Below are 22,182 nucleotides of genomic sequence, written 5' to 3'. Positions count from 1 at the left end.
AAATGCAAAAAAAAAAAAAAAAAAAAGAAACAACCACTTTTAACAAGAATAAAAAAACTTTGGTTCACTAACTGGTCCTTGGCCAAACCTCTTGGTTTTATCAAGGTCACCATTATTACCTTATAATATCACAAAAAATTGTATAACAATGGAAAACTCGGCAAAATGTACAATAAACAATCCATACCAGATCTAAACAGCTTTTGATGAACTTGCATATATGACATTCAAGAAAAATTCTTACCATTTTCTTGAAAGTTTCCAATTTATCCCAACTACCTAATTTCCAGGCTGCCTCAACTCTATAAGCATTAAGTTGCTGTGTCCACTGAGGTCTAAAATAGTTGTTAATAAAGAACCTTATGATAATTTTGTGAATGAAAATTTGTGAGTACTTTTGGAATAATTTGAATCAAACCATTTCAAAAATAATGATTTTCAATTATTAGGAAACCATGGCATAAAAATTTCAAGGGAGATTTATTCCAAAAACAGCTTATGGAAATGTTTAAATGGTCACAATTGTTTTGAGAATTCTGGCATCAAAGAAGCACAACATTGTTTATCTAAAGGTACCTGTCCACTCTAAAACCTCCATATTGAAGTAATAGAAAAATTTTAGCTATAACACAATTAATTTTTTCCCAGTGTGATGCATCATTCATGGATCCTCTCAAAATTGTTCTTGAAAGCCAAATATAAACAAACCTTTCAGCAATGACACCAGTAGCATGTAGTAAAGCTTTATTATGTTGAGATAATTCCATTAAACTTTTTAATAAACCTTGATGATATCTTACTTCATCTGGTTCTAACTGAACAGCTCTTTCATAGCAAGCTTGAGCATCCTGTTGTTGACCTGTTAACAGTTTTAAGTCAAGGGGAAATCAGCACTATATAATATGTGAAAATAAAGTTTGATGTCCTACTTTTCTGCACCTAATTATGCTAATGAAGATGGACACATGCAGTATGTAACAAGGGAAAATTTTGGCAGCATGAACAAACTCTTTTTGATTTCCAACTATCAACGGCACACGCTGTAGCATACAGGGTCTCCGTTTATTGTCCCATCCTAACAACTAGACGCTTTTTCCATGTCAGCCAGCCCCTTCGACCTGCATCACTGACGGGAAACTGATTATGTTAAAATCATAACCATATTGATCATGTTAATGTTTAACAAGGCTCAAGATTTATCAAATAAGTTAAATTTTGGGTTCAAAAATGGTTTCTTCAAGGCATTTTTTCAAGCCTGTATCTTTTAATATTTTTTCATTAAAAAAAAAATGAACAAATATGAGGCCTAACACAACTAGCATATTTAACTGAGCTGACAAGAGCAGGAAGAGTAAAAGTACAGTTACCTAATGTTTCATGTAGTCTTATTTCTTGTATTAAAGTGGGTTTTTTCTGACAAACAGCTGCTACTCCTAAAACTCCATCTTGTTCATCCATTGAAACATATAGTCTCTACAAAGTCACATGAAAAAAATATCATAAATTCATCAGAGCTAAAAAGGTAAAAAAAAAACCCAAAATGAATGATTAATACTATTAAACCAAATATTTAAAAACATATTCAAACACCCATGGGCTATAATTTCTACAAGCAATACTGTTTTTAACTATTTTGATGACAAATCAAGCAGTAATTTGGGGTTGAATATTGTAAAAGCCGGAATTCTGTATGACGACATCGTATCTTTGTAAATATCACATCTAAGGGGAATCCCACTGAGGTTAACACAAACATAGTTCGAATCTATATTAACATGATGTACTACCGGTATGTGTTTTGTCTGAACAGTCAACAGTTAACATAACTGTATAAAGTAAAAGACCGGACATGCGTCTATAGGCTTTCAATATTTTACTCGGGGCTTGGTGCACTGATATCACTCGCATGCTACACACAAAAATAGGAATCCCCAAAATATAGTGTTCAAGAAAATAAATCACTGAATCAAATATGTGAAAATATTTTCTCTAAAGGCAATTGAAATTACCTGCATGAAATCTAGATGATCTTGTAGATGATGGTCACTATTAGACAGATATTGTTCAAAATGCATCAAAGCTCTAGTAAAAGCTTTACAGTTAAAACAAGCTTCAGCTAGCTCATCTTGTGGTATTCTATCTAAAAACTTAGTTACTGCTTGATAACCACCATCTTTTAAATATGCTGCCTCTATAGATACAAACATTTTAGACTGAATAACAGTTTTACATTTTACTTTTCTTTATCTAATTTTCTGCATTCAGACAGACAACACCATGTTGTGCAAGGACAACAGTATTTTTTATTTCAAGCAGTGAAGGAATCTTTATCTTTTATAGTTTTAAGCACACAAGGGTGGCACTTGATTGGAGTGTTCTGAACAGGTTCTGTATGTTCCACTTCTGCTGCCTATCCCACAGTTTTAATGCCGATATATCACACTCAAAATTTTCCAATCTATTTCCCTTTACGCCATTTTGTTTTCTGTATGCACCTACTATTTTTTCAGCACACATGGAATGCATTCTGAATTCTGTTCCAACTTCTTTTATTGAATGTTCTGTTGATTCCATAAATCCCAAATGTGCAGAAATTACCAATCAAGCATTCTGCTCTTTCAAAACTTACTATCTAGTTCAAAATGGGACACTTTTAAATATCCTTACCTTTGGGATTAGGTTTCTCAGCAGCAATAGTTTGTGCTCTATGTCTTTTCCATTTGGTTAAATAATCAATAACAGAGAATATGGTCTGAGCACTCATATGTCTGAAATCACTAGCACTACCATGTCTTGTATCAGGTTTCTTAACTTGTGTTAAAACCTCCATTATCTCACTAAATACCTGTAATATCAAAATGTTTCAAGTTTTTATCCATAAAAATTATTGTTCTTTAGTGTTTAAAAGTCAATGAATCTAATGTTTTAATTCCAAGATCTCATCAATATATATGATCACATTTGCTTTCATTTAAATAGTTTTTATCGAGCCTGCGAACAATTTTTGATGAGCAATAGCTCAAAAACCATTCATCAAAAATTGTCAAATTCAAACTTGTCCAAATGTCATCAATACAAACAATCACACAAAGTTTCATTAAAATCAGATAAAATCTGTAGTCTAAACTATTCATCAAAAATTGTCAAATTCGAGCTTTTCTCATTAAAGGGACAGGTAGGCTATTTTTTTTACCAATCATACTTTAGCCTCAGAAACTGGAATTTTTTTAGCTGAGCTAGTCAGTAATACTGTTCACAGCTCCCTTTGAAATTTGATATGTGTGTCCAGAATTATCTGCATTTGAACTTGTCAATTTAAGATACTCTGTGATATAAAGAAAAGACATATATGGAAATAGCGATTAAAATTCCTAGTTTGAAGTATTTTAAATGAATTATGTGATTTGCATACATTCCTAGTACTTCTGAAGACTATTTACATATTTTCAAGACTAAAATCAACCCCCCAAAATGGCACATCTGTAATCTGTATAAATGATCATAAAATGTTTCATTAAAAATAGATTAAATCTGTAGGCTATATTGTGCTCAGATGAAGTGTGAGACAGACCAAAATGGACGTCCACACCTCCATATGTTCAATAAAATAGAAGACACACAAACGATTTCACAAAGATTTTTACTGGTCTATTTTTAGTTGACTAAGTAGTCCTAAAGTTAGCAACTACTAAGGAAAGTCACGTCTCCTTATGGGCGCATAAAAACTATCACTGATTAGTTTAGCTAAACAACTCGCACTTCTGAGATTAGGGTTTGATATAGCGAACAGACTAAACTAGTAAAACATTAAATTGTTTACCTCATTGATATCTTTCTCTACACCATCTTGTAAAACTTGTATAGTAACATGAGGTAATATATATAATGCTACATGTATATGATATTTAATTGTAGCACTACAGGTTTGAAATACACGCTGTGCTTTAGGATGTTTCACCTAGAAATAGAATTAGTTAATGATTATGAAATGTTCTTTTATTTTGTTCATTGGTCTTTAAAAACAAATACTATATTGGAACTTCCAAACAACAAATGCTGTACAAGATCTCACTGAGGTTCTATAGCACAGTCAGTTAGAGTGTTGGTTCTTAACATGACGTCATTTGCTTGGTTACTTCGAGCAAATGGTGGCTGTGGGTTCAATTCTCGATCGGCGATGGAAAGTCCGATGATCTTGAATAAGTCATCTTCACTCATAACTACAGTCGACCCAGCTGTAAATGGGTACTGATAATCTGGGAAAGATCAATGCTAAGAGGTTTTTCCAAGGACCAGCTGGTAGAAAGGATGCTTAAATGTGAACCTAAGTTCTTATCCTTGTAAAATATAGTTCATTTCTTTCTTTCTAGCAAAACAGAGCACAATTAGCAATACAGATAAACATATTTCTGGAAATTCTATATTTACCTTAGAAATGAGAAATCCTGTCCAATTACTGACCCAATCTTTAAAATTACTGCCTTTACAACTTCTATAAATAGGTTTAGGTAGGTCTGACCAATTAGCTGCAGTATTTAATCTATATCTATAATACATCAATTACAATGTTAAGATTTTTGAGTATTCCTTGTTGAAAATTTCATTTAAAGGGACAGGTAGGCCATTTTTTCATACTTTAATACTATAGTTTTCGAAACTGGAAATTTTTTAGCTGAGCTTGTCAGTAATAGTGTTCAAATTTGAGCCTTCAAATCCATGTGTGTCCAGAATTATCTGCATTGGAATGTTAAAATTTAAGATACTCTGTGAAACATAGAAAAGACATATATAGAAAAGTGAGTAAATTTCTAGTATTTAGGAAGGAATTATGTGATTTTCTTACATTTCTAGTACTTCTAAAGACTATTTACATATATTCATGACTAAAATCAACCACCTAAAATGGCACACCAGTCCCTTTAATACCAATGAGAAGCCTTCAAAAATATGTCTACATGTTTCTTTGCAGCAGTATTAGAACAAACCTTATAACATATTTCTACTACAAGTAAACCTCATACTAGCTACTTTCAGATTAGTATGTATAATGGATACACAATACACATAATTAAAGTATGTGTATGTACCTTGAAGTCAGTAGAGGATTGAGTATCTCATGGACATGTTCTGGTAAACGCTGCCATAATTTACCAGTAATAACACCAGTCACTTTTTGTACAGCTATTTCATATTCTTGAATCAATTCTTGTAGAGCAAACGCTGAACAATCTTGTATCCTAGGTTCAGTTGCTTCTAGAAAGGACTTGACTAGTTCATTAATCAAATCAATGGCAAAGTTGTCATCTTCTATAGATGCTTGGAATTTAGCCATATCTTCTTTAGGATTGTTTGACAACAGTTCCAGTCTGAAATTTAAATAGATTAATATGACAATGGTTTGGTTTTTGCAGATTTGTCTGTGTTTCAGTTTGACAGAATGTAACATATTTACCACATTAATTCTATATTCAAATTTCTAGACAATTGGGATTGTAAAGAGGATTTCTAACTTGTGTGTACTGAGGCCACTTATGGCTTCTATTTGCATCATTCTAATTCTCTGTCAGATATGTGTAATTATAGAAATGCTTAACAGTATATTAAAAGCTCCTTATAATAACTAAAAGCCTTAGGTGAAAGCTACTTCATAAACTACTCTTGTAGTGGAAGTGAAAGACCTACAGATCTTAGATTAAAAATTTGAATGATGCATCTGATGCTATAAGTTTCCGTGATACACATAAAAAGTTTAGAAAAACACTTTACAATCTCTTTAAGAACAAGCCTTGTTTCACTTAAAGGGACAGATACGCCATATTTTTGACCAATTGTACCTTAGTATCAAAAGGGGAATTTTTTTTTAGCTAAACCAAACATTAAAAGTGTTCACAATTCACCATCGAAATTTGAGCCTTCAAATCTATCTGTGTCTAGAATTATTTGCGTATTTTCGTACATTTGTAGTAGGCCTACTAGACTACATATATTCAAGGCTCATATGATATCAACCCCCAAAAAAGGTATTTCTTCTATAATTGAAATAAGTATACTTTTGATGGATTCAAACACAACCGGAAAATCTATGCCTACCTTCCCTGATCTATAGCACCAATCTCACCAAGACATTGAGCATGCAACATTTGAACTCTAGCATCAGAATCTCTACAACCCAATAACAACTGAAATACAAACCAAGAAACTTCAATTAATAGACTTGAATAATGAGACTCTTTGACTTTTATATGGCCTACTATTGATTGCATTAATAACTTTCTTTTTCACTGCTTGATATTGTATAACTTTGGGATATTTTATATATCATGTTAAGACTATTAAAGAATATGAATATTAGCGAGATGAGATATCAGTGACTGTCTTCTAAACTCTATGGGTATTATCAACACTGATAGCATCATTTTACACAATGCCAATTTTCAGTCAGATGTCAGTAATTCTTGCAATGCCAATAAAACAAAAGATTTGAAAGACCTCACTACTGCACCAACTTTAGATATCATAAGCTTTTGCAATAGTACAGTCATAAAATGCTTAGTTATAGTCTAATTGCAGGAACCATTGAAATTGGAACGGTGCAATACTCATGAAAAGTTTAGAAAACCTCATGAAACTAGTAATCAAGTCAGAGTTGTTTTAAGATGTTAGATTACTTACCACAGATATTAATTGTGAGACAATAGGATCAGCTGTTTCACTACCCATAATATATTCATATAGTGTATCCTTAAATATAAAATAATATATATATCTTATACAAATATCTTTTTTTATGTGATTTGAGTCAAAAAAATAAGGTGTATAATTTTAATATAAATCTGCTGACTGCAACATCATTTACCTAAAACTTAGGTTTAATGTCTTCATTAAATAAATTTTAGTTTTATTCAATAGAAATATCAAGACTTCACACATCAGCAAGGCAGTACTACAGTAAACACAATCATGTCATTCACATGTTGCCCACGTGACACTTGACAGGTTTCTAAATAAGAAGGGACATAACTCTATTTATGGTGTGGCATGTTTCAACTATCCGGTAATTCGTTAAACTCCGGATTTTATCGGGAACGGAAATGTGCCGATAAACAAGGCTTCACTGTATGTAACAAATGAAAATAATTTAACAAAATTTTCAGTATTTCTTTTAATGGACTTATATATGCTACTTTTATCAAGATGCTGGTAACAGAAGATGCAGCCTGGAAGATTTCTTATTTCAGTCTGCATCCCTACTGAAGTTGATTTAAAGATATAGTTACTAACCTTTTCTTCATGTATAAGTTTACGTAATTTAGTCAAGGCATGTATTCTAACATCTAAACTTTCATGGGCTATACCCTTTAATGAATGTTCTAACCTGGTCTTCAAATCTGATTGACTATAACAAAAAATAAAAAAAATTTATGTTAAAGTGATACTTTAGAATGAACATAACATTTAAGTTCTCAAGAATGGTCAATATGAGTATATTCATCAGTGAATTTAATCAGTTGATTTAATCAAACAAACAAAATTTCATAAAATTCTGAAAAAAAACTGTCACCTCTATCCGTTCACAAGCCAACAAATTTTGATGTGTTTTTACTAAGACAAGGGCAATAACTCAAATTCCATTGATAGAAAAATCGGCAATATTATTATAAATGATCACACCAAATTTTTTTTAAATTGGATGAAAATTGTTGTCTCTATTGTGTTCACGACACATATTTCCTAAGTCAAGGGCAATAACTCAAAAGCCATTGTTTGAAAATCATTAAATTTGAACTTGTCCACGATATCGTCATTTTAAATGATCACACCAAATTTAAATCGGATGAAAATTGTAGTCTCTATTGTGTTTACAAACAAATCATGAGCAATAACATTCAAACATGTGCAAGATCTCATGAATATAAATGATAACACCGAATTTCATTAAAATCAGATAAAAACTGTAGCCTCTATTGTTTTCACAAGCCAATTGTGGACTGACGGACTGCTGAACGGAGGGACAGAAACAGGCGATGACAATATATGACCAGATTATAATGTGGGCGAATAAAAAACTTGAAATAGACACTGTGGTAACAATATGCTCCTTCATTGTAATGTGGGTGTCTAACACCAATTTTAATATTTGAAATATATTTGTGAAAATGACCTTGAAGGACCTTCTGTAAACTGTTTTAAGACAGCATTAGCATCTACTAATTCAGGTATATCAGGTAAAAAATAGATTTCATTAAAATGGGTGTGCAGTTCTTTTCTGAAAAGGAAAGAAAAAGGACATGTCATTTTGCATTTTGGCTCTATAAATCATTAGGTCATGCCAAGGTAACACATTGAGAAATACTTCCAAATTAAAATCCTGTCTTGTCCTTGAAGTTAGGATGCTATCGTGACCAATGCAATGAAGGCAAGAGGGGCTGACATGTGAAAAAAACATCTAGTTATTTGGAAGGGACAAAAAAACGAGGCCCTATGTGCTACACAAGGCTGTACACGTTAAAGATCCCTCAACAGTTGGAAACTGAAAAAGAATAGGCTAATGCTGCTGTCTTGGCAAAATTTCCCTCATTGCACTCTGCATGACGTTCCCTGTTTTCATTAGCTCACATGGTGCAGAAAAGTAGGAAATAAAACTTTATTCCTTTCCTTTTTTGACCAATGCAGTACATTTTAATCACTAACCCTTTCCATGTCAGACATTTCAATCTTGAATAATCCAGGATGGCTAGATTATTGGACTGATTAAATTAATGACTGATTATTAATTTCTTGCCTTGTGAATTTTGTTGGCAATTTGGGTTAATACAATTTGCTTTTTGTGTGTGATTTAGAACATACAACACAAGAAAGATGCAGATATCAATATCATTATTCAAATCTAATGAAAAGATTTGCAATTAAATAAGCTTTACTCTACATCAGGCCTGTGCAACCTACGGCCCGCGAGATGATTGCGTGGGACCCGTGAGCAAATGCTTTGTTTGCTTTTGCCACTGTCGGTGTGATATCGAAACCCATTATAATCCGCGCAGTTATATCAAAGTATGCCGTCAAAATGAATCTAACCAATCAAATCATTAACAAGGTCTGACCTCGTGTGAAACAATGATTTTACGTCAAATATGTCTGTTATTTGCAATGCACATTGAAATTGTATGTTTCTCATTGTTTATTCCATGATTCATTGATGGTTGGTTACATGGCCCACGACCTACTCGCATCCCTCAAATGTCCCCGCCGTTGCAGAAAGGTTGCACAGGCCTGCTCTACATTTGTTAATCATGATCAACACACTGTAGAAGAAAAATCTTACCTATTTTCTACTATCATATAATGAAAGATGTCTGCCATTTGTTTAGGTAACTGTTGTAGTAAAGGTAGCAAGGTAGCTGTTATTTGTGATAACATTTGTCCTAATAAATTGACGTCTAAACTATAAATAAATACATGTATATAATATAAATAACAATAAAATATTTTCACTGTTAAAATAGTGCTCAATACATCAATTGTAGAGCAATATAGAAAATTATAACAGAACTTGAATCATTCTGTTTTAATATTTCTGTAATATGTTCAAGCGAAAAAAATAAATAATAATAAATAATTCAGAAGTAAATACATTTAAAATAATGCAAATTCACATGATAATATATTTGTCCAAGTCTCAAAAATCTCACAAAGCGTCTAGTTGTATGGATGTGACAATAAACCGAGGCCCCGTATGCTACAGACTGTGCATGTTAAAGATCCCTCGATAGTTGGAAATCAAAAAAGAGCAGGCTTATGCTGCTGTCCTGGTAAAATTTCCCTCATTGTACCCTGCATGGCGTTGCCCATCATCATTAGCAAATCTTCATTAGTAAAACTCCATTCATTTCATTTCATTTTCAAGAATCTCACAGAATGTCAAGTAGAACTTGAGAAAAACTACAATCTATGGAGCTGCATTATAGATGTCTGCATCACTATTTAGAGTGAAAATATGACATTTAGTTTGCCTGTAATTTAAGAAAAACATACAGGTTGGCAGTTCATATTTAATATGTTGTCAATATTCTCACATGCAGTTATCAATGATTGAAATAATCCATGGTTGTTAGCTATACCCCTTCAAGGCAACCATAACAACATTCATATAAATTCATTTAGATCTTTAGCCGTATATGCTGAAATTTTAAAAATTTATATCAATGTATTACCTGTGAATAAAACAGTTCCATGCACGACAAGAATTCTCTACAAATACTGTGTCTTTAAATTGGAGACCAAGGCTGAAATATATCCGTAAAATGTTGATCCATAACCTTTTATGACAGTGAAATTATAAAGTAAAAGCCTATTTCTTAATACACCCGCTAAAATTCCAAGTACTCGCTAACCTGAAGGTCCAGGGTTCATTCCCGGCATAGGTCGAGATAATACCTTCGGATTTTTCAACCCGGTTTCCCCCTGTCAGTGATGCAGGTAAGAGGGGCTGACATGGAAAAAGCGTCTAGTCGTTCGGATGGGACAATAAACCGAGGCCCCCGTGTGCTACAGGCTGTGCACGTTACAGATCCCTCGACATCGAAAAAGAGCAGGCTAATGCCTCTGTCCTGGCAAAATTTCCCTCATCGCACCCTGCATGGCGTTGCCCGTCTTCATTAGCCCACATGGTGCAGAAAAGTAGGACTTAAAACTCCATTCATTTCATTTCATTTTAAAATTCCAAGTAGCAGCATTTCAATGATTGTGCGATGCTATAGGGTTGGGCGATATACTGGTATCACAATAAATACTGGTATAGGAATTAATATTGTTAATAATATCGTCATATTAAATAAAACTGAAATATGGTCATATCCTGTTATATGGTAATCATCATGATATATCCTAAAATATTAGTCAAGATAAGATCATCTACACAATTTTAACAAGTAACTTGGTGTTTGAAACAGATGTTTTTTTCATGATATTCAAGACTGGGGTGTTTTAAAAGATATGTATTGTTTTATGTTATATTTAAAATTTCTAGATCATAATTTTGTTTCAAAAACCAGTAAAAAACAAACTTAAAATATATCTTGATATATACCCATATCGTGATATATTAATGCATAATATGGTGATATCAACTTGAACCAATATCGCCCAGCCCTACGATGCTACATTGTTATCAGTGACAGATAACCCCATCATTAACTAAACAGAGTCTCTTCCTTCACAAGAATCTATAACACAAAAATGTGATACTTTTAAATCCAGTAATATATCCCCTCCAGATTGCCATGTGGATGTATGAAAACATAGACTAGATTACACTTACCGTAATGTATTTAGTACTTTATGTCTTATGGAACTAATATGTTTAGGTCCCATCAACCTAATAATAGCTGTTAAACTTTCTAAAGCCTTCAATAATATACATATATTATATCAAATATTAACCAATATTGAGAAGATAATTACAAGTATATAGAGATATGGAGATTTGGTGAAAAATAAGCAGATTTTTCCAAAGTGCATAAATTTGTGAATTTTAAGCTCAAAATTGCTTTTTTTTTGAAATATAGGCTTCCTTTTTATGACACAGTAAAAATTAACCAATTAATCAAAAGAAACATATCACTTGCATGCAGGACAATCATAATTTTGTTCCTTTTTAAAGCTGACACACACTCATTTATCTAGATGCTTATTATATATTATATAAACATAAACTTACCAATCTTTTATCTTCTATTATAATGTATGGATTCATCAACTGAAAATCTATAAAAGCTAATACACCCAATAACCTTGGTTCTAAATAATCAGCCTACAATATAACACAGAATAATTATATTACATTAATACTGACAAATCAATTGGGAAGTATTAAATCAGAATATAGGCCATCCAAACACCCGGGTCTATTTACAGATTTTAGAGGGCACTAGCAATGATGGGACATCAGGGGGGCCTCCCCCTGGAATATTTCTAATCGTAGGGGGACAATACAACTAACATGATTTTGGAAGGGAGAGTAGAATATATTTTCATTCTTTCTGTCATGGCACCATGACTTCTCATAAATACGCCATACGTGACATGCATAAGGTTTTCATGAATCTGTCATTCAAGCATAGAGCAGATAAATAGACCATGAAAAACATTAAAAAGAATAGATCATTTTACCATTTCTTCTTGAGAGCTTATTGTAGGTCCTTTATATTGATCATCAAACTCTGATAGTATCTTTAGTCCATTGAACACCTGGAAAAATCAAAAAATAGAAACCACCTACATTCTATATATATAATAAATAATAATGCAAACAGCTTGCCAGGCAAGGTAATATACGCCCACTGGCAGCTTTGATTTTTAAATAAAAATATTTGGCAGTACAGCAACAATTACCAGTATGAAATATTCAACCTTCAGACATACACTTCTTTCGAACTTTTTGAGGCGATACTGAATAATATTACCAAGTTTTCAAAATCCAGCAAGAATCGTGCATTTTAGTGTGTACGAGCTAAAACTTGAAGCGTTTTCAATAACTCTTCCTATTAAACATTTTTTGATTTTCAAAAGGATTTATCAATGGGTGATAATAAACAATTTCACCAAATTTCGTCAAAATCTAGAGTGTTAACAAGCTAAATTTGGACGCGTTTTCAAGAACAAGGGCAATATAAATATAAATTATTTTTCTATTTTTCTGATTTCCAATATGTGTGGTTACAATCGCTCACACCAAGTTTTGTCAAAATCCGTCACATGACGACAATATACGCCCCCCATTTCATTTCATAAAAATGATTTTGTCAGTATCTATACTTATTTATGTCAATTTTAACATAGGTTTGTGCCTTGGGGCCGCTGGATTGGTGACTTCTGCATGTTCAAGATTTATGGACAGAATGTTTAATAAAAAAAGTTGAAACAGTTCAGAATGCATTTCACATGTGTGCCAAGAAAATAGTGGAGAAGGGTGGAAAAGAAAATAGAAGAGAATGGTGGAGACAGACAGACCCTGTTCAGAACTCTCCAATCAAGTGCCACTGTAAAGATGTTAACTAAACATAGTTAGACAACAGTGACGGGCGAGATAGCTCACCTATAACAGCCTGTAGAATAAGTATAACATGGTACATGACCATTTGCATATTAACATGCCAAGTCATACATAGTATCATATACTTCTTTTCATCCTTGTAAAATATAATTAACTACTAAAAATAGTAGTCTGTAAAGTGAGCACAACCACAACTTATAGGTGAAAGGATTTGGGGAAAAAGAAAAATTAATATACATACCTCTTTATTATTGGTACCAAGATAAAATTATTATACATACCTCTTTATTATTGGTACCAAGATAAAATTATTATACATACCTCTTTATTATTGGTACCAAGATAAAATTAGTATACATACCTCTTTATGATTGGTACCAAGATATAATTATTATAAATACCTCTTTATGATTGGTACCAAGGTGTAATAGTAATACATTATGTACACGTTGAAAATCTAATCTTAATAAACTGGCTAGGTCAAACTTTGCTTCACTCTAAAAATACAATGGTCATTATATTTATGATTCATTATATCATTGAACAACAAGACACTTTTTCACATCAGTCACTGCATCACGCAAAACTAGGTTGAAAATTGAAGGTTCTACCTAAGCAGGATTAAATGACAATGTCTTTGAGAAACATTGTCCAATGTCTGTGGAAGTGCAAAGCTTTAGCAAATTAATGTATAATTGCTCTGGTTGAAACTTATTCAGCCCCTATATCTATTGTTTACCCCCACTATCTCCTTTAAAAAAACATAAAGTATCCTACTTGAAGATATTTGATAATGGTAGCCATATCTGAATCTTGACAATATCGAATTATATGTGAAAATATATATTTGGCATTATGTATTATCATCATCTTTCGATTCTGCAATATAAAAAGCATTTTTGAAAATAATTCATAACAATTCACATACCCATATAATTAGGATATCTAAAATCAGAGACTGAAATCGTTTCTAACTAAGGTGTCAGGGTTCAGCCAAAAAATTACATATACCAATCTTATTAGGATATATAAAGTCAGAAACTGGACTTATTTCAACTGAGACCAAGGTTCACAATTTAGCAAAATCTCATGTCAAATTATAGCATGAAAACTTTTTTATTTGCTGCTGTCAATGTTTCATACAGTTAAAAAATATATGCCAACACACACAATGTTCAAGAAATTTTTCTGGAAAAACAGATTTATTTGACCCCTGTTAGTCTTTATATATCGTAGACTTTAGCTTTTAGTTGCTGTAAGCAGCATGAGCACACATTTGTGTGGAGATAAGCGCTATATACATATACATTATTATTGTTTATTGTTACCAATAATTCTATAAAACCAATGTTACTTACTGCTGAAGACAAGTTGGTGGCCAATAATTTAATAATAGCAGAAGCTTCAGGTGTAGCTTTACATACTAAATGTGGTAATAAATATTTCTCACAATCCTGAAGAATAAAAGACAAGGATCTAAGAATATAACTACTATGATTTATAAAGCGTGGTATAAGTCTTCGTCTTCTTAACCTTGCATCTGACCAGTTTATAGCCACAACTAAGTAATAATAATCCGATGAAATATTTTGATATTTAAGAGTATACTACATTGTTCATCAAAGTACTATATCAAGGCTTAAATTTCAATGAATTTCAAAGATGCAAAGACAGTGACCAAAATCCATGGCAGCAATGGACATAACATAATTCAGTTATCATTGGTCAAGTACAATCACTTAAACACAAATACCTTTGAAAAGAAAATGAGCATTAGATGCGTAATAGCTGGCTTGCTATTAAAAGGAAAATCTCCACAATAAGTTCGCAAGACACAATATAAACATTACCTGTAAACATGATTTGACGTCAGGAAATCCTAGAGCATGTGTAATCTTAAATAATATATCTTCAGTTTTCAATCCTGGTGTATTTTGAGCTGTATAAAGTGCATCTACCAGAAACTGAAAGCACCATACATTCCTTTGTAAAAGATTTGAAATGAAATGAAATAAAGTTTTACGTCCTAGTTTTCAGCACCTAATTGGGTAAATGAAAACAAGCAATGCCAGTCAGGGTGCAATATGGAATATTTTGGCATTAGCCTATTCTTTTTCGAATATTAACTGTCGAAGGATCTTAACATGCAGCCTGTAGCACATGGGGTTTTGGTTTATTGTCCTATTAGAATGACCAGACCATTTTTCCAAGTTAGCTGCATCACTGACGGGGGGAAATAGGGTTGAAAAAATCTGTAAATTTTATTTCAACCGATGTAGGGATTGAACCGTGAACCTACAGGTTAGGGGACAATCGACTTATTCACTGAGCCACCACAGCTTCCTGTTATATTGGAGCTGTGAGGGAATATTATTTGGTCCTTCATCATTTTTCTAGGTTAAAACTAGTGCTGGCAAGATTTATCAGTGAATTGATGTATCGTGATATGTCATGCTATGATACGTGTATCGTGTCGCAGCGTTGTGTATCTATACTTTACGATACCTTTCATTCATATAAAAAAGTGGAGATTTCTATCAACTACATTACCAAATATCACAGTTATAATGTTATAAATTAATATAAATTTAGTAACTTTGAAGATAAAATGTTAATTTTTATCCCATTACACCATATCACGATATTTATCGTATCGTAAACCTTGTATCGAGATACGTATAGAATCATGGCATTATTGACGATTCCAAGCACTAGTTAAAACACAAGGTTGGTTACCATACCTTACAAATCTGTGCTTTAAATCTAAGAAATAAACCTTGAGGTTTACAATTCTTGTACTTGGCAACACCTTGAAGCTGAAATAACATCATAATTGTTATGACTATTCACTAATTTTAATATGATGTGCATGAAATGGTAACAAGACCTGGCCCCTGTTTCACTAAACTTTTTAAGTCCAAACTTTTCTTAAGTCTGTCTTAAGTAAGTAAAAATCTAAGATTTGCATTTCACTAATATTTCTACGCTAAGAAATTTTTGTGTAACTTACGGCAGCTATACACTATCGTAATTAAATTCTTAACTCAAGAAATGCTTCAGAATAGATGAAACTTGCCAATTTCTGTTTTGACAACTTATTAATATGAATGTCAAGGTGACGTCATTTCACGCTTCAAAATCTTACCACCATTTTCTGGAAAATTAGCAAATTTTTATCACTTTAGACCTTTTAAAAGTATTAAGGGGAATGTTATCAAATAAATTTCTTTTCTGTAAATTGTTTAAATAAAGATGTAAATTCAACAAAACAATGCTGTGTACGACGTGCATAAATGCTTCACAGCTAAAATCTTCGTATGTCTGTGAAACATGAATAAGAATTTGCGTAACATGATTGTAAGTCTAATATTTTGGCGTAAACTTACGCACTTTAGTGAAACGGGGGCCTGGTACAGACTATTTGTTAAGTACTTAACATACCTGTAAATATGCTACTGAAGAGATCTGTAATTTAGGATACAGAATACTTTCTAGTAGATATAATAATACCATTAATAATAAATCATTCTCAGCCACTCTACAATACAAAATTGATAAATACCTAACGTAAAACTAGATAAATGTATGATGGACAGCCCATTTTTTTAGTTCATTTGTGTAACAATTTGCATACCCGTTTAAAAATTTTTGTACCCTAAAGTGTAAATTGGCTTAACCATCGAGACTTTGATGACAAATTATCTCAAAACATCTCGCAAAGTATGTTACTGAAAAATACCAATGGGTAAATGATAGAAAATGAAAAAAAAACGTGTTTTGAGTTTTGAACATTCAGGATTCATGGAACCAACCATTTCCATACCATTTAATTGAGAGCTACACAAGGTTTTAGTCAAAACTCTGCACATTTCGTGTGAAAGTTGAAATTCTGTAAATACCTTCCAAGATGTCCAATAGTCAATAAAACAGTCTCCATAAGCTGTATATTATCATTTTTAGCTCTTATCAATATATCTTTTAAATATTCTATAACCAGTTTTTCTGTATCTTTATTAGATTTCTCATCAACACTATTACCATTACCAACTAAATAACATATTATACCACTGAAAATAGTTACTCAAATTTAATATGATAGAAAAAAAATACATCAAGTTCTAATACAATAAACTGAGTACCTAGCACCTTTGCTGAACACCTGATACCATCCTGTGACATGGCTTGTCAACATTGCTTTCAGAGAGTCCACATGGCTTATCACCATATGTTTAATTTAGTATATCTAATAATTGCAATTTCAGCCTGGTTTAAAGTCTTATGGTGAGCATTCAAACATAAATGATAAGCCAGCTATTATCTCGGAATTTATTGAGAAGTTCAGGTCAGAATATCATTCCATATGTTTATTATAACAATAATAATGGTGGATTACAAGCATGACATATCCAGCTTAATGTTAACTTTTCAAGATAGGTTTTAAGCCATCATTGAAGTAGGCGCAAAATATAACCAGTCACATTCAGATGACTTAAAGGACCAGGCCCGTTGGTTGATAGTTAGGCTGTCTTAACTTTAGTTGTCTGAACACACTATAATTTCATTGAACAAGACACAGCATGCTTTGAAAACGGGGTTTTATCTCTTAAATTTTGATGATCAGTCTACATTGTTAAATACCAGTCATAATGACATGACATAATCTTACTTATTCATGAACGTGATAAAAAACAAAATGGCACCCATAATTAGTGATTTCCAACATTGACACCATTTTGTTGCCTTCTGCAGGTACAAAAATTAAACATTATTATTTTCCTATCAGATCAACAATCATACCTCCATTGTGATATATAAAAGTTCATTAAAATCCCTACCTAAATTCTTTCCTGACAAAATAAGAATCATCTTCAGCCAATGTCAAACAGGTACGTAATATCGCTAGGTAAGATTTAGATTGACTTCTGGTATCAAGATGTCTAAATATTGACTTTAAACTTAATACAAAATCTGAAAGAAAATAAAGACAGTCTCATGAAACAGTTGGAATGTGACATTTGCCAAAAAGTTTTTTTTTCTTTATTTCTGTCAACCGATGTAGCTTGGATTGAAAGGGTTCCGATTCACAAAAAATATATCAACTATTTCAATTTTTAGATTTAGCTTAATAAATTTCAAATTAATCTTTACAATCATTTATAAACATCAGGCACCACTCAGCTAAAGAACAATAACTGTTCTAAATTTCAAAAACCTTCCAATTCCCAAAATTCTTACTCATTTTAGCCATATACCTACATGATGACTATACATGCTGTAGAACATCTCTATTTAGGGAATTAATCAAAAAAATAAGTTAATATACCTATTTTATTTTATTAATTTCAAATATATTAATACAAAATATTAATGTCTAATGAGTTGTTATAAATCCTGAAATGATCTTAAAAACATAACAACATAGCAATGAAGGAAGACAAAATGGCGGATCCTCAACATCCATTCGTGGTATTTTCGAAAGAAAAAAAATTCGAAATTTATTTCACTGTGTATAGTGCCCACACCTTCTGTAAGGGGCCTATTTTGGGATAAAAAACTGCGTATTATAATAGGAAATATATGGTACCTACATGATGACTATACATGCTGTTTGGATGAAGCAACATTATTGAATACAAAACTTCAAAATAAAATCAATAAGCTTACCGATCTTAACTGAGGAATCTAAATTAGGAAGGTTTTGAACATAAGGATAGAAAATGGCTGTATCTATTTCCTTTACTTTTTCTGTTTTATTTGTTATGTCTGAAAATAAATCAATTTTGGAAATTATGAAAGAATCAATGCTTAAAAAGATAAACTGCATGAGAAAATAATTTGAAAATGAACCAGAGATCCTGGCCAAGTATTTTCGAAATGATCTTAGCGCTAAGATGTCCTAGATTCTTATCTTCTAACACTGTTTCTAGGCCTGGCTCTCAGTGGTTGTTATGGCAACATCAAAAGTGTTACTTATAATGCCTGGCTTTTTGTCTTATGGATTTGACTTCTGCCTACCAAAAAAAAACGGTTCAATAAAAATATAAGCTACCTGTCTGTGAACATACACTACAGTATATTGTTGTACTATCTTCTAGCAATGATTTACAATACTTGTTAACATCCTCACTGAAATCAACAAAATTCATTTGTTAATATGTTAATATGTTAATATGTTGATATGTTAATATGTTATAAATATAAATATAAAATAAAATATTTTCACTATTTAAATAGTGTACAATATATCAATTGTACGGCGATATAGAAATATCAAAATAGAACCTAAAAAAATGTTGTTGTTACCCAGAGTTTCATCAAAATATTTTCACTGCTAAAATAGTGTTCAATACATCAATTGTAGAGCGATATAGAAATATTAAAACAGATATTAAATTAACTCTAAATATATATTATATAAGTCAAAATAATCACACATGAGCTCAAATTTCAACATCAAATCATAAATAATACTGTATTTAATCAAGTTTATATTTCCATCATTATAATGACTGGTTGTGGATGGAGTAACAGTGAGTGTTGACAGATGAAGATTCGAGCAGGAGGTATAATAGTACCTACCATGTTATAGAGGCTGTTCTAACTGATATACATGGTAATATCTTAAAACATTCTATTACACTAGATTGTATCTTATTATTACTGGACTGCAATAGTGGACTGAAAATAAAATATCTACATACAGACTACTTCCAAATTAAGCTTAAGGAATATGGACTGAATTATTCTCTTAAATCCCCTAAAGAAGGTACATTTAGTCTCTGTAACATCTAATATAGAATGAATGAATAAATGTATGTTTTCTTATACAATTCTGCAATACATCTTTTTGAAAAATGAAATTTCTCATATAGTTTCTCAAATTAAGCTTAAGAAATATGGACTGAATTATTCTCTTAAATCCCCTAAAGAAGGTACATTTAGTCTCTGTAACATCTAATATAGAATGAATGAATAAATGTATGTTTTCTTATACAATTCTGCAATATATCTTTATGAAAAATGAAATTTCTCATATAGTTATTACAATTACACAAGAAGCAATTAGTGGTCACTGATTTCAATTTCCTTCAACATGTTAATTGAAGTCATCTTTATTCAGAGATAATCCGAGAAAGATCAATGCCAAAAGGTTTGGCTAAGGACCAGCTGGTAGAAAGGATCTCAGAAACCTAAATGATAATCCATATAAAAAACTGCTGTTATTTTCTTTCTTTCTTTCAAATTGTAATATTAGGACAGAGTCTTTGGTATGTTTAGATAAAGTATTGAAAATCCTGACTCACTGTAAAAGATCTTGAATAAGGTGTAAGCTATGAACACCCAATGTTTGTATCAAGTATGGTAAATTTCTGATGGCAGCAATCTGAACTGTAATTTGTGTGTCGACAATAGCTTGTTGAAATACATGCACTCTCCATTTAGCAGCTACATCTTTTGGCATCAAAGCGAGAGCCTTTAGACAAGTACATAGAACATCTGGATCTGACAATATATTATATATAACAAGATTATCAGTGTGTTAGTACCAAAAAATTAATATTAACATTGCATAGCTTGTTTTATCAATAATCCTTTTGAAAATTTTTCAATTTGGATTTATTAACAACAGATGGTGTGGCGTGAGTTACTCGCACATCTTCATGCTTCCGAACATGTTCTGATTGTGGTAATTCTTGTTGATTGGTGAGATTGAAGATTCTCTCTGATCCACTGATTGGTGTCTAATGCTATTTTAGTTTGTCTCTGTGTGTGTGGTCTACTACATGATGCAATGGATAATAATTGATAATACTAAATGCCAGTCAAATAAAAACATTTCATATATATTATGAAGATTTTACCTAATTTCTCTGATAAAGTATAACTGATATTGGCAACATCTTTGGGTCTTGATGGACGTAGGTCTAACCATTTTGGATCATTCTGAGAAAAAAAAATAGCATGTCAAGCAAGATAGCATACACCCACTTGCAGCTTTATCAAACTTAAGACATTTGGCAGAAATGCAACAATCACAAGCAGAAACTGTTAAACCTTTATTCATACAATTCTAAAAGCACTTCAAGAGTGTCTTAATACAAAAACTCAAAATGCATTTTTAAGAGCGAGTGCGATAACTTGCAATATCATTATCTATGATAATTCTGAATTTCGTTAAATGGGAAGATTCACTATTTTGGGGGATCTAGTATACAGTCAAGTAACCTGTGTTATCTCTACAATATCAGCTACTAGAATGAATCCAGTAGTTTCAAGCAAGCTAAAATGTATTAATGTATACTTTGCCAAATACAAAATGACGGATTTCACTTATTACCAAATGTCATCAATTTTTATTGACCTATTTTCCTTATAATCTCAAGCGGTAATCGGAATTCCAAGTGTCGTCTGCTAGAATGTAGTCCAATGAATGAGGTCACTTGATCAACTAGCGGATTCCGTGTCAGCAGAAAATTTCTATGGAACACAAATTGGGCCATATTCTCATGTTGTTTCAGTGAATTTTAGCAATAAATCACGCTACGTATCTTATTTTGTCAGTCACTATTTTTTTTTTAAAATCGTGGTTCTTTGAAGGAATTGTCACTAGTTATAATGAATTGATATTAAAGATAAATACTAAGAGAAGTTAATTATACCACCCGGTATCCATACAACGTGTTTTTCTAGACTTATTTATAGATCAATCATTGTACACGAAAATAGGTGACACATTCTGCCGCCGTTGCTGAGTTGGTTGTTCATGAAATATGGGTCAAAGTGAAGGATTCATGAAAAAATTGAAACAAACCAATTTTAATTATTTCGTAGAATATCCGAGGAAATATCTAAGACATAAAAAAAAAATTCGTTTTTTTAATTTTGACGAAATTCGGTGTTGAATCTTTATATGCACGAAAATAGGATACACCACTGTATATATAGCTTCAAAATTACCGTTTCCAAAACTTGAGTACAACTGGTCGCGAACCTGACGCTTTAAGAAACAAACCAATTTTAATTATTTCGTAGAATATCCGAGGAAATATCTAAGACATAAAAAAAAAATTCGTTTTTTTAATTTTGACGAAATTCGGTGTTGAATCTTTATATGCACGAAAATAGGATAC

At 31.9% G+C, this 22,182-nt stretch overlaps 1 protein-coding gene across 1 annotated transcript in view; it reads right to left on the bottom strand.

The window, feature by feature from the left end:
* The window catches only part of LOTGIDRAFT_190706 (hypothetical protein), a 32,958-nt gene extending 14,941 nt beyond the window's left edge, over positions 1-18,017 (bottom strand). The window contains exons 1-25 of the mRNA XM_009058670.1: positions 17,887-18,017; positions 16,951-17,118; positions 16,493-16,589; positions 15,793-15,867; positions 14,902-15,015; positions 14,410-14,505; positions 13,829-13,930; positions 13,453-13,548; positions 12,169-12,246; positions 11,717-11,809; positions 11,318-11,403; positions 10,212-10,283; positions 9,323-9,442; positions 8,162-8,266; positions 7,282-7,396; positions 6,673-6,741; positions 6,091-6,179; positions 5,088-5,366; positions 4,429-4,546; positions 3,821-3,958; positions 2,668-2,845; positions 2,010-2,191; positions 1,368-1,473; positions 709-859; positions 245-335 (exon numbers count right to left, since the gene is read on the bottom strand). Coding sequence (XP_009056918.1) covers positions 245-335; positions 709-859; positions 1,368-1,473; positions 2,010-2,191; positions 2,668-2,845; positions 3,821-3,958; positions 4,429-4,546; positions 5,088-5,366; positions 6,091-6,179; positions 6,673-6,741; positions 7,282-7,396; positions 8,162-8,266; positions 9,323-9,442; positions 10,212-10,283; positions 11,318-11,403; positions 11,717-11,809; positions 12,169-12,246; positions 13,453-13,548; positions 13,829-13,930; positions 14,410-14,505; positions 14,902-15,015; positions 15,793-15,867; positions 16,493-16,589; positions 16,951-16,988 — 2,688 coding nt within the window. The 5' untranslated portion in view covers positions 16,989-17,118; positions 17,887-18,017. The remainder of the gene's footprint in view (positions 1-244; positions 336-708; positions 860-1,367; positions 1,474-2,009; positions 2,192-2,667; positions 2,846-3,820; positions 3,959-4,428; positions 4,547-5,087; positions 5,367-6,090; positions 6,180-6,672; positions 6,742-7,281; positions 7,397-8,161; positions 8,267-9,322; positions 9,443-10,211; positions 10,284-11,317; positions 11,404-11,716; positions 11,810-12,168; positions 12,247-13,452; positions 13,549-13,828; positions 13,931-14,409; positions 14,506-14,901; positions 15,016-15,792; positions 15,868-16,492; positions 16,590-16,950; positions 17,119-17,886) is intronic.
* Positions 18,018-22,182: the final 4,165 nt, after the last annotated feature.

The sequence above is a fragment of the Lottia gigantea genome (assembly GCF_000327385.1).
Source record: "Lottia gigantea unplaced genomic scaffold LOTGIsca_35, whole genome shotgun sequence".
In the NCBI taxonomy this organism is placed as follows: Eukaryota; Metazoa; Mollusca; class Gastropoda; family Lottiidae; genus Lottia; species Lottia gigantea.
The sequence above is the reverse complement of the archived record's forward strand: the minus strand, read 5'-3'. Positions and strand labels throughout refer to the sequence as shown.